Consider the following 15,476-nt stretch of genomic DNA (forward strand, 5'->3'; position numbering starts at 1 on the left):
TTGACCTTTGGAATACTTGAACTTTTCTCTGCATCAAATGCTGCAATGAATCCCTAGTTTCAGTAAACAGTTATTTTGGCATTCCATGGAACAGATAATTAAATTAATGCAAAGAACTTCAGAAAGCTGAAACACATTATAAGTACCTGAAGGGTCACTGTTAACTCTGTTTTCTCCCCTCAGATTATGCCAGACCTGCTTAGTTTCTCAAGTGATTAGTTTTCTTGTTACTAAATTAATAGTTTGCAAAAACTAATAGTTTTTAATTTGTTATTATTGATGCCACCACAATATGATGAAAGTCAATACTGGGATCAAAAGGAAAAATAATCATCCCAGTGATAATGTGTGTTGTTAGGCATGTTAAACAGAGCTCGCAAAATTATTTATCTCTTATTATTGACCCTGAGCATACCATAAACATGTGCTGAGTGGCTGAAACATATAACCTCTCCAGTATTTTAATACATGGCTGTAAGGTTTGTTTAAAGCACTCTTTAAAGCAGGATATTTCGATGCAATGAATTTGCAATCCTTTTCGAAAAGAATACCTCACCCTAAGATGTGACATCATCCATGGAAAGTTTGCCTTTGTTTAAATTTGATATGTATTTGTGCTAATTTATGTAAACCATGTCTTATTTACACCTTGCATCAACATCTATGAATGCACTAAGGAAGAATACGCTTACAACTTCATTATACAAGTGAAAGAATACGCCTCTTTCAACCACTGTCCAAGTCTGTTAGAATTTGAAGTAGGATTGTTTTCTAGGCAACTGCTGAGACATCGTGAATCCCAAGTCTGATACCATGTTAAAAATAAAGGTTTATTCCAGCTGCCCAAAACAGCATTCTGCAGTCTTAATCTAAGACCCAATTGCAGTTGCATCAATATGACCCTTTCTACTCGAGGGTACTGGCATCAGGAAGGAGGGAAACCAGTGCCTGTAAACTCCCTTTTGGTGAATCTATTCTGGGTTCTGATGGAGCAGCAGCTCTCTGAGATATGGCGGGGGGGGGGGTCCTGGCGAAGGACCAATATTGGTCACTTAAGTGTCTGAAGGGCATCTCTCTTCTTGAATACTCCTGATTATTTCATTTTCTGCTTCCAATAAGAGGCATCTCAAAACTCAAATTGTAATAGATGATGTGTTACAACAGCAAGTGAAAAACCAAGCTTTGAACTTGCCAACTCAGCTACTACTGTGCAGAAATTTTTATGTTAGCCTCTACATTAGTTAGTTTTTCGAACCATTTACAGCACTTTCATACATTAGGAAGTAAATATGGAGCAGAACAGTGCTATTGTTTGAAGAAGTTAGAAGGAAAGCTTCTACTAGTAAAAGTTTCCATTATCTTGGGAAATACGAGAGTTTTAAAAAAAGTTTTCAGTATTTAAATTTATTTAAATGGTTCATTTGAAATCAATGTATCTTATACACGTTTTGAAATGTCTTTTTATAAATTACATGACTTGAATGACCATTGAAATTGATGAGATGTAAGCAATACTAAAATATTGCTCTGAAGAGTTGTTTTGCTACATTTAGGCATCAATTTTAAATAGAATTGTGTTTTGTTTTAAATTGTGGCATCAAGGAATCTCTTCAGAATCTGCACTTATTGTATCAATTGTTCTTGGATCTTCCATTTCCAAGTGATTGTCAAATGCTGGATTTTGCAAAGTTAGAGGATCCAAGCTTATACGAGAAAAGTCCGTTAATCGTCCCTTTTGACGAATTCTGCACAGGCAAACTGATAATATAATCACCAATATGAAGAGAATGACGATAATTACAGTGGAAACTATATAAAATATGTTGTTGTAGTTTGGCTTAGTCTTGAAAATATAGCAAGGGCCTTTTGAAGGCCAGATACTGCTTGCAGCACTGGATCCTGCTTTATTCACAGCCACCACACAAGTGTGGTATGTGCTGTCTGAGGTAAGATCATGTAATGTATATCTTCGATATGTAGGATTGATGTTGTCTGTCTTGTACAATTGTCTGTTGTCATCTGATTGATAGATAATATAGTAATGGAGGACTGTAGAACTGGGGGCACACCAGTAGATTTCTGCTGAGTTGTCTGAAATCTTAATCACCTTCTGTATTTTCACTGGGTCTGGTGGGATATCTGGCCCAGATATGCCAGGACAGCTGCAGCCTGTCAAATGTTGCAAGTCATGGCATGGTACCTGCCAGTGTCTGCATGGGTCATAATTGCAATCACCAACCTGCATGAGCCTTGTCGTCTCCACTTCTTTTAGAGACTCCAAATTGTCATCTTCAGTTATTATAAATATGGGTCCCTTTTTAATGACAGGAGCGATCGAGGGGAATTTTGGGAATGCCAATGATGCTATTGTTGCGTGATGTTTTGCCCCTGATGGGTGTGTTGTGCTGGTTGGGTAATGCTTGGTTGTGTATGGATAATGCTTGTTCGAAGTTGTGTCATGTTTGATCCCAGTTTGATCTTTGGCAGTAGTTGACCTTGTTTTTGAAGCTTTCACCCTTGATTTACTTTTAGCCGAGCTTTGATCATTTTGTCTGCTGCGTGCTTCAGTTTGTAATGTACCTGGATTCGAATTGGAATACAAGCCATGGGAAGCAAATGTATTCAAGAGGTCAGTACTATTTGGAGATGGTGGGCTGATACTAAATTGGTCTGGTAACTTGCCGCTCGTTGTTGTGTCTATGTCACCTAAAGAATAGTGGAATCCTGCTATTGTTAGTTTTGGGAGTTGAGTTTGTACAGTACTTGCTTCAAGCTGCAGTTCCTGTGTTTGATTTCCATTAATATTGCACTCGTTTATGAGAGCTGTCAATAAAATTTCTCCCTGTGCACCATTCTTGAGACATCTGGTGTCACTTGTCCTGTTATGGGTGGAGAGAGAAAGTTAAAATATCAAAAAAATGAAGCTTAAGCTTAATGATTTGATCATTGATTAACAGTACAAAACATTAGGTTTCAGCTTTTTTTACAACAATTGAACTTGTGCAGAAATATGATGCAATTGATTTACTGAACAGTAATTTGTGCCGGGGAAAGTGAGGACTGCAGATGCTGGAGAACAGTAGAGAGTGGTGTGCTGGAAAAGCACAGCAGATTAGACAGCATCCGAGGAGCAGGAGAGTTGATGTTGTGCCACTCTTGGACACAGCACTCTTGTCAAGATTATTGAGTTTGTGAAGAATGTCGATGCCAACAGGAAATAGAAAAGCAGTCAATGCCCACTACTCTTGCAAAAAAAAATCCAAGGATGTTACCAAGAGTTAGGAGGCTTTGAGCAGTAGGGAGAGGCTGAATAGGCTTGGGCTATTTTCCCTGGAGCGTTGGAGGCTGAGGGGAGATCTCTTGGAGGTTTATAAAATCATGAGAGGTGTAGATAGGGTGAATAGCCGTGATCTTTTCCCCAGGGTGGGGGAGTCCAAAACTAGCAGACATAAGTTTAAGGTGAGAGGGGAAAGATTTAAAAAGGACCTAAGGGGGAACATTTTCACGCAGGAGGTTGTATGTGTGTATGTGGAATGAGCTGCCTGAGAAAGTGACAGAGGCTGATACAATTACACAATTTACAAGTTATCTGGATAGGTGTATGAAGAGGAAGGATTTGGAGGGATATGGGCCAAATGAGATAAGATTAAATTTGGATATCTGGTCACCATGGATGAGTTGGGCCGGAGGGTTTATTTCCATGCTGTATAGCCTCTATGACTCTTACTATAGGAGCTATAAGAGTCATTCACTACCCAAATTTTCTGTTGGCAATTTTGTAATTAGCACTGGAGCTTTAACTATTAATACTTTGTCTTGACCTTGTGTTGCTCAGAATGCTCTGCTCACAGAATTGCAGAATTAGATCATTCAGCCCATCTTGACTGTGCCTGCTCTAGGCATTTTGGCTTTGTGCCAATCTCCTGTCTTTTCCTCATAACCCTGAAAGTTGTGCAGTGCTCACACTCTATACCATTTGTATGTTGTATTAAGGCCACAAGCAAAAGCATGGGATATGATTGCATGATCATTTTATAAACTGAATATTGTGCTTTACAGAAATTTGAACAACTTTATTGTTTTAAAAATGTTCTAAGTCAGTGCTGTATAGCACAGTAATACCTATGCTAAAGGTGATTATTATAAAGAGTGCTCTTCATAGCTGTTACATTTGCTTGTTGTTTACCTTGTCAATTTAAAAAAAAATCTTCTGTCATTTCATATGTTTATACATGGCAAAACTTTGAATGGAAACAGCATTAAACTGTAGCCGCAATGTTTAAAACCATTTATAGATTGTTGGTTGATATATACTAATGGAAAATATCTTTTGGGTTGCATAGTAGAATGTTTGTATTGCTTCAGTCTTCCGCTATGGGAATTAGTCCATTTGAGGAATCTTTTTCCATAGTTAAGTGTTTTTTTTTAAAAAGCCTGAAGCAAAGTTACATTAGTCAGTACAGATGTCTTTCATGGATTTGATATTGCTTGGTAGAATTATTCACTCTGGTCCTGCTGTTTTCCTTAATTGAAATTGTGGGCTAAACAGCTAGCACACATTTGTTAAAGGCAAGTCAGCTATGTTAAAAGTAATTACCTGAAACAAAACATAATCATGCAGATGTGTTGTTGCTCATGCTTTAACACTGTAGAATTATATTCAAAATTGTAGAGTAAAAGCACAATGGTTTCTGTTGGTCATTGTTCAGACCAGATACATATTTTCCATTTATAGATAGTGCTTTTAACAATCTATTATATTCACTATATATGGCTACCTTTATGATTATTACTATTTGTTAAACAATTAAATGTTAAGCTGGTGCAGTTGTTGTTATTCAAACAGCATGACTAGCAGACTGCTTTCACTACCTCCCTTAAACTCGTCTTTGTCAAAAGCCTGAATTTTACTTGTAAAAATGTTTTGTGTGTGGTTTTCCTTACTTTCGCCTTGTACCCAGGTGAACTGACTTGCTTTGAGTTTTGGAAATAACGTTGCTGCTATTTCTGGTGAATCTAAAAAAGATTCTTACCTTTTTAGTAGTACTTTGTCTGGTTGAGTCAACAGCCAGGTGAGCTCACAGCTACAAACTAGGGGATTTTCAGAGAGGATTACTCTGACAGTTGAATTGGTGAAGAAATTCCATGGTCTGAATTCTGTCAGGTTACAACTGAAATGGAAGAAAGTAACACGTTTTCACATGTTTTTGTTGACTGGTTCAATCTTTATTCATCCTATTAGATAAATTGCATGTTTTACCTGAGAGTCAAAAGTTCTGAATGTGCAAATCATTCAATGTGTTGTCAACCTATTGGAACAGGTTTAATTCAAATTTAGGAATGCAGGACAATTCTTTTAAAACAAAAGGTCTTTCAAAGGATATAGGGATCAGTGACATTTATTGCCTATCTCTAAATTCCTCTTGAACTGATGTGGCTTGTCGGAGCCATTTCAGAGGCACTTTCCTGCTTACCAATCCAGTGACATTAACTCATAAGTCCAGGCTAATGCTGTGGGGATGTGGGCATGAGTCTCACCACAGCAGCAGGTAGAATTCAGTTCACCAAAAAGAAACTAACTGACTCTTATGAACAGACCGTTTTATAGACTGTCACTTCCAGACCCTTGAAAACTTTCTTCTGGAATAAGTGAATGCATTTTCACGCGAGCAAGAGGGTAGGAGTTAATTTTATGTACAAATTCCACTACAACTTGTCATTTGTTCACAACTCAATTTAAAGTAGTCCGGCTTAACTATAAATATTTTCTGAATGTATTCTTCAGACAGTAGTAAAAGCAGCAAGGCTATAGTGTGTATAAAGTCTGTTTTGCTAACATGAGTGAAGGAAGTAGTGTCTTAATTGAGAAAATGTGCCCCATTACTTGAAAACATGACGCTCCGTAGGAAATTCTGAATTAATAACATGGATAGAAAGGACATTTCCATGGTGCTATTTCAAAATTAAACATGTTGCGAAGAAATCATTATATAATTGTTTTTGCTTTGGATCACCATTTTAAAGTGTTAGCCAGGAATATAAAAACAGTTGGTCACATAGAAAGTCAAGACTGGAGGATTAAAAATAGAAAATAAGGAAGTGGCAATTGAATTGGACAGATATTTTGCATCAGTCTCCGCTAACGAGGACACAATAATATCACAGAGACAGAGCCTTGATCAGATAATGGAGGAATTCGAGGAAAATGTCAATCACCAAAAAAGCAGAATGAGGTGAATTTTGAAGATGTGGTCTGACAGGTTTCTGGGTCTTAATGCACGTGATACCAGACTCTTCAAAGAAATGGCTAATGGGATAATTGATGCTTTACTTTTAATCTTTTAGAACCTCTTTGGTTTGAGGGTAATCCAGTTAGATTTAAGGTAACAAATTTAACTCCTTTGCTCAAAAAGGGAGGGATACAGAAAGTAGGAAACTCCAGGCCATTTACCTTACCATTTATCATTAGGAAGATGCTAGTAGCTTTTAAAAATAAGTTACAGCTGGGCACTTGGATAAGTTCAAAGCAATCTGCAGTGTCACCATCATTTTGTGAAAGAGAAATCATGTTGGATCAAACTGTTGCAGTTCTTTAAGGAGGTAACGTGCTATGGATAAAAGGGAGCTGGTATATCTACTGTATTTAGATGTCCAGAAGATATTTGGTAAAGTGCCATATCAAAGCCTTTGTGAAAGAGAAAAGCTAGGGGCTTTAGAGGGTCACATTTTGGTATGGATAGAAAATTGGCTACAAGGGAACAGAGAATTTGTATTAATGGGTGATTTTTAGGTTAGTGACATGGAAAGTATGGTGTGCCACAGAGATGAAGGCTGAGACCAACCTCGACTGTTTTAAATTTATATAAATTGAAAGAGGGATGAAGCAATAGAAGGTACGGTGGCCAAATTTGCTTATGACACTAACATAGGTAGGAATCTAACTTGTAAAGAGGCTACAAAAATATGAGTTAAGCTAATGGGTGGAGATGTGCCCAATGGAGTGTGATGTGGGGAAAATACAAAAGGGGGAGGTTGTCTTCTGAAGAAAAATTGGTCCAGTTAGGCTTGTATCTCTTGGTGCTTACAAACTTAAGTGGTGACTTGACTGAAGCATGAAAGACTTTGAGGGATCTTGTTAGGGTAGATGTGGAAAAGATGCTTCCACTGGAACTCAGAGTCATTGTTCTAAAAGCCAGGAGTTGCCAATTTTAAAAGCAGGAGGTGTGATTTATTTTCCTGAAAAGTTGATAGAAGCACAGTCCTTAAATATTTTTTAGGCAAAGGTAGAGAGATTCTTGAGAAGCAAGTGATGAAAGGTTATCAGAGTAGATGGTGAAGCGGATTTGAGGTCATAATCAGATCAGCCATGATCTTTCTGATAGGTAGAGCAGGCTTGAGGGGCTGAATGATTTACTCCTGGTCCTAAGGTCGTACGTAAGTCTTGTATCAGTGAGTATAAATCATTGAAAACATTTAACTGTTATATTTAGCTTTGAGAAAGGTGTCTTTTCTTGACAACAGCATTAAGTATTGAATTGATGAATAGCTGCCAGAGTATCATGAACCTGCAAGCAAAATCCATGGAAATATTTATGAAGGTTACTCCAAATATGACAGAAATAGCTACCTAGTGTGAACAGTTCTTGCTAAAAAGGTGCTTTCTTGTCCTGCAGATCCAACGGTGAAAACTTGTGGCCACTAAACGGATGCATATAAAGATATTTTTATGAATAAAGCATATTTTTGAAATAAAAAAAGTTGTAAGACTTATAGTTCTGTGAATGATATTTTTGTTTTGTGTTGCAATGTTTCCTGGATGCTGTAATACCTTGCTGTCCATTTAGTAAGGAAGCATGTGTGTAAGTACTTATTTGCTATTTACGGTCTCCTACCATCAGTAGACTCTTCACATATGAACATTATATATTGTACTAGCTGAAATGTGCTTGTTTCTTTCTACAGTTGTTTCTAAATTTGTGATACAGATTATTCTGTTTGTGTGTCACAATGCTGGCTAAATGTATCCTGTTTGGAATGGCTCTGTTATTGTGTCCTTCATGTAGTTTGTAAGGTGCTATAGTATTGTGGAGTTGCCTGTTTTAACCAGCACAACCTGCTAACAGCTTGTTTTCAGTTACTAGATAATTTCAATAAATAATTTTAAAGAAAAGTTTAATTCCATTTAAAGTATCTGAATGATAGGATTTTGTTTTTTTTTCTTGTGCGCTGTTACCAACAAAAGACAAATGAATTTGAGGAAGGAAATGTTGCATTTCTGTAACATCTCTCACAGGCTTAGTGCTGTTAAAAATACTTTACAGCCAATTACGTGTTTTTGAGTATAGTCACTATTGAAAAGTAAAAACCTGGCAGCTTAATTTGAATATAGAAATCTCATATAAACAGTTCAGTGATTTGTTGATATTATTTGAGGAATAATTATTTCATTCTCCAAAATCAGTACCATGAAAATCTTTTATGCCCACTTGAGAGAAGATGGCCTCTGTTAATACCACAACTGCATATACCTGACTGTTTAGCACTCCTGCAGTGCAGGACTGTTGGCCTAACTTAAGTGCTATTAACTAAGAGGGTAATATGTGTGTATTTAGTGTTGCATAGATTTCAAATAGAATGCATTTGGTCATTTTCATTAGTAAAGACGAATGGTGACCCTGTAAAACTTCTGCATTATGCTCAATTAAGATTGGTAAAAATGTCTATCAATGCAGCTTAGATTTGATTCTTCCATACATTGTGATTGCCGAGAATGATGACTATAGGTTTCCCACTGCTGACGTGACCAGGTTAAAGACGTGATTTAAGATAGCATGCAAGAAACATTTGGACCTAAGTATGCAATTTTGAAATCATATATTTATGTCAATATAGTAAAGATATCAAATAACATTGAGTGTATTTAATATATTATAAGGAAATGTCAAAAAAGTAAGACATCGCTATGACAAAAATCCATCCATTTGCTATCTTAGAGTCATACAGCATGGAAGCATGTCTAACCAGTCTATGCTGACCATAATCCCAAACTAAACTAGTCCTACCTGCCTGTTCCTGGCCCATATCCCTCCAAACCTTTCCTATTCATGTACTAATCCAAATGTATTTTAAATTTAGGGTGTAGGTTTGCTCGCTGAGCTGTAGGTTTGATATCCAGACATTTCATTACCTGGCTTGGTAATATCATCAGTGGCAACCTCCAAGTGAAGCGAAGCTGTTGTCTCCTGCTTTCTATTTATATCTTTCTCCTGCTTGGGGGTTCCTGGGGTTTGTGGTGATGTCATTTCCTGTTCGTTTTCTGAGGGGTTGATAGATGGCATCTAGATCTATGTGCTTGTTTATGGCGTTGTGGTTGGAGTGCCAGGCCTCTAGGAATTCCCTGGCATGTCTTTGCTTAGCCTGTCCCAGGATAGGTGTGTTGTCCCAGTCGAAATGGTGGTTTTTTTCATCCGTGTATAGGGCTATGAGGGAGAGGGGGTTGTTTTTTTTTGTGTGGCTAGCTGGTGTTCATGTATCCTGGTGGCTAACTTTCTTCCTGTTTGTCCTACGTAGTGTTTGTGGCAGTCCTTGCATGGAATTTTATAGATGACGTTGGATTTGTCCATGGGTTGTACTGGGTCTTTTAAGTTTGTTAGTTTTTGTTTTAGAGAGTGTTGGTGGGTTTGTGTGCTACTAGGATTCTGAGGGGTCTCAGTAGTCTGGCTGTAATTTCTGAATCTTCTTTGATATATGGTAAGGTGGTTAGGGTTTCTGGCTGTGTTTGGTCTGCTTGTCATGGTTTGTTCTTGAAGAATCTGCGGACTGTATTTTTTGAGTATCCGTTCTTCTTGAATACGTCGTATAGGTGGTTCTCCTCTGTTTTTTGAAGTTCGTGTGTGCTGCAGTGTGTGGTGGCTCTCTGGAATAGTATTCTGATACAGCTTTGTTTGTGTGTGTTAGGATGGTTGCTGGTGTAGTTGAATATTTGGTCAGTGCTGAAAATGTGTTGCTGGAAAAGTGCAGCAGGTCAGGCAGCATCCAGGGAACAGGAGAATCGACGTTTCGGGCATAAGCCCTTCTTCAGGAAGAAGGGCTTATGCCCGAAACGTCGATTCTCCTGTTCCCTGGATGCTGCCTGGCCTGCTGTGCTTTTCCAGCAACACATTTTCAGCTCTGATCTCCAGCATCTGCAGACCTCACTTTCTCCTCAAGTATTTGGTCAGTGTTTGTCGGTTTTCTGTATACGCAAGTTTGTAATTCTCCCTTGTCATTTCTTTCTACTGTGACGTCCAGAAATGCGAGTTTGTTGTCGGTTTCTTCCTCCTTGGTGAACTTTTATGCCTGTGAGGGTATTGTTGATGATGTTAAATGTCTCTTCTATCTTGTTTCATTTTGTGATGACAAAGGTGTCATCTACGTAGCGAACCCAGATTGTTTGTTTGATGATTGGTAGGGCTGTTTGTTCTAGCCCTTTGCATTACCGCTTCTGCTATGAATCCTGATAGCGGAGATCCCACCCGTGAGCAACTGTACTTCCTGCATGAATTTTTAAGAAAACAGGTACTGCCTAATGTCTCCAATATAAACCACTGATAAATTTCTGGCTTGAGGTGTTTTTAACAGAACAAAACGGCCGCAGAATGCTCCGAGAACTAATTAATGACGCCCACCACAGACTCCGAAAATACAACCGGGAATTTGCACACCAAAAACCGTTATTCAAACAAGCAACAAATCAAGAATGGACGGATGTGGTAAAACGAGCCATAAACACCAAACAACGACAAACACAGATAAAGAAAAATTGGGACCTGAAGAAAAAAACTTGACAAACTCGCACAAAAAGACAAAACCGATAACACAGGGGCATGGATAAAGAACTTATCAGACCGGACCCTATCAGACAAAGAAGAAGCGGTACAAGTCAAAGGATTAAATTTCATTTACCGAGACGCTGACAAGAAGGATTTCCTAGCGGCATTAGAAACCACATTGAAGAACAACAATCTCACGGAAGAAACACAACAAACGATCAGACAAACCTACTCTGAGCCGAAAGAGGGAAGGAAACAAACTGAACACACGAGAAAAGAAAGCCCTAGAAAACCGCAAAAAAGACAAAAACATCGTTATATTACCTGCAGACAAAGGTTGGCTCACAGTCATCCTGAACAGAAGGGACGACATAGAGAAAGCCAATGCACTACTCGCAGACACCAACATCTACCAACAGGTGGCGCTAGACCCGACCCACAACTAGGAAACAAAATTACATATCTCCTAAGAAAATTACACAATTCCGGACAATTAAACAAGACTGAATTCCAGAAAATGAAACCCGACGGGACCAACACCCCACGATTCTACGGACTACCAAAAATCAATAAACCAGGAGCCCCCGCTCAGACCCAGAACACCAACTTACAGACTGGCCAAAGAACTACACGCAAGACTGAAATACCTAGTAGAAGGGTCACAGCACTCCATCCACTCCACCCAGGCATTCCTAAAAATCATCAAAAACACCAAAATAGAGGAAGACGAAGCAATGATCTCATTCGACGTAACAGCACTGTTCACCTCCATCAACATCGACCTCGCAAAGGAAACACTCGCCACACTTTTAGAAGAGACCATCTCACACACACACACACACCAACCACCATCAATCACATTACCAGCGAAAACATCATGAAGCTAGTGGACCTGTGCCTCACCACCCACTTCACTTTCAACACCATAGTCTACAAACAAACCAAAGGCACACCCGTGGGATCTCCGCTATCAGGATTCATAGCAGAAGCGGTAATGCAAAGGGCTAGAATAAACAGCCCTACCAATCATCAAACCAAAAATCTGGGTTCGCTATGTCGATGACACCTTTGTCATCACAAAATGAAACAAGATAGAAGAGACATTTAACATCATCAACAACACCCTCACAGGCATAAAGTTCACCAAGGAGGAAGAAACTGACAACAAACTCGCATTTCTGGATGTCACAGTAGAAAGAAAGGACAAGGGAGAATTACAAACTTGCGTATACAGAAAACCGACAAACACTGACCAAATACTCAACTACACCAGCAACCATCCCAACACACACAATCAAAGCTGTATCAGAACACTATTCCAAAGAGCCACCACACACTGCAGCACAGATGAACTTCAAAAAAAGAGGAGAACCACCTATACGACGTATTCAAGAAGAACGGATACTCAAAAAATACAGTCCGCAGATTCCTCAAGAACAAACCACGACAAGCAGACCAAACACAGCCAGAAACCCTAACCACCTTACCATACATCAAAGAAGTTTCAGAAATGACACCTGGACTACTGAGACCCCTCGGAATCCTAGTAGCACACAAACCCACCAACACTCTCTCAAACAAAAACTAACAAACTTAAAAGACCCAGTACAACCCATGGACAAAACCAACGTCATCTATAAAATTCCATGCAAGGACTGCCACAAACACTACGTAGGACAAACAGGAAGAAAATTAGCCACCAGGATACATGAACACCAGCTAGCCACAAAAAAAAACACGACCCCCTCTCCCTCATAGCCCTACACACGGATGAAAAAAACCACCATTTCGACTGGGACAACACACCTATCCTGGGACAGGCTAAGCAAAGACATGCCAGGGAATTCCTAGAGGCCTGGCACTCCAACCACAACGCCATAAACAAGCACATAGATCTAGATGCCATCTATCAACCCCTCAGAAAACGAACAGGAAGTGACATCACCACAAACCCCAGGAACCCCCATCCAGGAGAAAGATATAAATAGAAAGCAGGAGACAACAGCTTCGCTTCACTTGGAGGTTGCCACTGATGATGTTTCCTAGCCAGGTAATGAAATGTTTGGATATCAAACCTACAGCTCAGTGAGCAAACCTACACCCTAAACCTCAACCTGAGCTACAAACCTTGTGTATTTTAAATGTTGTAATTGTACCTGCATCTATCACTTGCTCAGGAAGTTCAATCCACACATGAACCACCTTCTGAAAAACAAATTTGCCCCTCATGTCTTTCTTAAATCTCTCTCCTTTCACCTTAAAAATGTTCCCCCTAGTCTTGAAATCCCTCATGCAAGAGAAAAGATACCTACCATTAGCTCAACTATACCCCTCATTATTTTATAAACCTGTGAGGGTTGCCCCTCATCCTCCTATGGTCCAGTGGAAAAAGTCCCAACCTATCCAGCCTTTCTCGATAACTCAGACCTTCTATAGTATACCATGAAATATTCTGTAAAATAGTAATGTTAAATGATTGATTACCTTTTCAAGGAAAGAAATTCTAGATGAATGAGGAATTCAAACATACTACTTGTCATAAAATGTAGCCGGGAATTTCCTTCCAAATTTACATAAACAAGGTTTGGTGTTTGGACAAATAGGTCTGCAGGCAGAGACTGAAGAAAGGGCATTTGCCTCATCCAAAGGAACTGGAGGTTGTTTAATCCCTCAAACCACTGTGGATCAACTGCAGATTGTAAATAAATAGTTAGATAATATATTCTGAAGATTTCTTTTGTATGTGAACTACTGATATTCAGAACTGTAGTTCATGATATACATAAATTATACCAGTAATTATAACGCCATCAGTAATGAAAATCATATTTTAAAATTGTAATATTTCTGTGAAGTGATTTGAAGACCGCTAAATGTGAACTGAAGAGAACGGTACTGTTGTTCTTGTGGGCTCATTTATTACCATTCACAATAGCTAACCATTGCAAGTGTAGATTTTAAGGCTATTTATAGTAGATACAGTAATACACTTTAAAATGCTTAATTGCTGATCTTTCACTTCTCTGACTTTACAAAGCTTGTCCAGATGCAATTGTTGCTGGCTGTCCTATTTTGTCATAACAAAATTGGTTCAAGCAACCCTTTGGTTTTGACCAGGAGAAAATTATTTTAAAAGGTGTGGAAGTGAGTTTTACCATTTGGAGAAGTTGTAGTAGAAAAATGCTAAACTTGTACTTAAAACATTAATATATAGAAATATCTATGGTCATTTTAGATGCAAAAAAGCTCAGTTTTCAATCTGCAATTACCTTTTGGTTTTGATTTATACAAAAATTGGGAGATTATGAAGTCTCTGTTTTTGATTTTTTTTTCCCAAGCTTCCGAGACAATAGAAAAATATATTTGGCATGTGTCCAGTGTAATGATTTTTAAAAGATATAATTTAAAAATCTTTTTGCGTGGAATTTTGATATTAACACACTAGTCTCACCAATTATATCTCTGTTGTTATTTGAAAAGATTTTAACAATAGTATAGGCACTTTGTTTTCCTATTTCAGTCTACTTCTATCATCATTGACTGCCGTCTTAACAACTTCAGTGTAATTTAGTCATTTTTCAATTCACGTGTTTCTGTACTTAACTAATTTGGTACTTAATTTCCTATTAAAATCTGGTTTATGTATAAGCCAGGTGGTTTCAATAAACATAAGGTTAAGCCTATACCTACACAATAAACTATGTCATTTCTAACATTTGTCAGTGTCTACAGAAATATTAGGTAGTTCAAACTTCTGGCAACTTTATTTGGTAACCTTTGACATTTTTTTTTAATGAAACTGTTTGGACAATGCAAGTATACCACAAAATCCTAAATCTCAACTACGGTAATCAACATGTTTGTATTATTTTAATTACGTTTCTTGAAGTTCAGGACCTTCACATGAATGCCTTCTTTTTAGGAGAAGCAAGAAACTTGTACATTTTTCGTAATTTGAAAAAATTCTAAATGGCTCACAGCGGTACTTACTGGTTTTGAATATGTTTGCACTCAGGTCAAGTACTTTGAGATTTTCCATTCCAGAGGCAAATACTTTGTTTTTGCACACTTCCAAAGAAGTCATGGACAAGTTTAAGCTATGAAGCTTCGGGAACTGAGAGAATTCATATGGGTTGAGCTGCTTCAAAGGGTTCCCTTCAAGCTTTAACATGATGAGATTGGGCATTTGAAATTTCCATTGTAACTTTGTGAAGTTATTGTAGCTTAGGTCCAAAGACGCAAGTTGTGCGAGCACTGACTCTGAAGGAACAATTTCTGAGATTTTGTTGTGGCTTAAAGTAAGAAGCTTTAAGCTGTGAATTCTTGTAAACTCTGAAAACTTAATCTGCTGGATCAAATTCTTGCTCAAATCCAGAAATTCAAGAGCTGCAGGTAGACAGGATGGGACATTTATAAGTTGATTGCTGGCTATGATTAGATGCCTTAATGTTGCTATGCTGAGGGATCCACAGGGCAGACCATCATATGTCAGATTGTTGTCTGACAGGTTGAGTATTTCCAGGGCACTGAAATTTTGGAAGGCGTTGATCGGTATATCGCTGATGTTCTGATTGGACAGGTTGAGCTCGCTGTCATTTTGAGAGTACATTTTCATTTGGTAAATTAGAAAATGATGTGGCTGATCAACCGGTATACCATTAAGTC

At 38.3% G+C, this 15,476-nt stretch overlaps 2 protein-coding genes across 2 annotated transcripts in view; one reads left to right on the top strand and one right to left on the bottom strand.

The window, feature by feature from the left end:
• The window catches only part of crls1 (cardiolipin synthase 1), a 60,086-nt gene that overhangs the window by 14,978 nt on the left and 29,632 nt on the right, over positions 1 to 15,476 (top strand). The window lies entirely within an intron of this gene.
• LOC148149055 (uncharacterized) lies at positions 1,598 to 14,997 on the bottom strand. The gene is made up of 3 exons (XM_087990984.1): positions 14,802 to 14,997; positions 13,296 to 13,500; positions 1,598 to 2,684 (listed from the first exon to the last, which is right to left on the bottom strand). The coding sequence occupies exons 1-3, from the start codon at positions 14,995 to 14,997 to the stop codon at positions 1,598 to 1,600; spliced, it is 1,488 nt and encodes a 495-aa protein (XP_087847110.1).

The sequence above is a fragment of the Chiloscyllium plagiosum genome, unplaced genomic scaffold (genome assembly GCF_037043375.1).
Source record: "Chiloscyllium plagiosum isolate Xiang-an unplaced genomic scaffold, Cpla_swu_hap1 HiC_scaffold_10, whole genome shotgun sequence".
NCBI classification, from domain to species: Eukaryota; Metazoa; Chordata; class Chondrichthyes; order Orectolobiformes; family Hemiscylliidae; genus Chiloscyllium; species Chiloscyllium plagiosum.

Excerpts from the sequence above, each read along its gene's own strand:
- LOC148149055 (XM_087990984.1), bottom strand. The coding sequence starts at position 14,997 with ATGCCCAATCTCATCATGTTAAAGCTTGAAGGGAACCCTTTGAAGCAG. Across the intron at positions 13,501-14,801 it reads TGCAAACATATTCAAAACCA|TTGATCCACAGTGGTTTGAG; the intron begins GTAAGTACCGCT and ends TACAATCTGCAG. Across the intron at positions 2,685-13,295 it reads GAATTTCTTTCCTTGAAAAG|CGGCAAGTTACCAGACCAAT; the intron begins GTAATCAATCAT and ends CACAACAACGAG.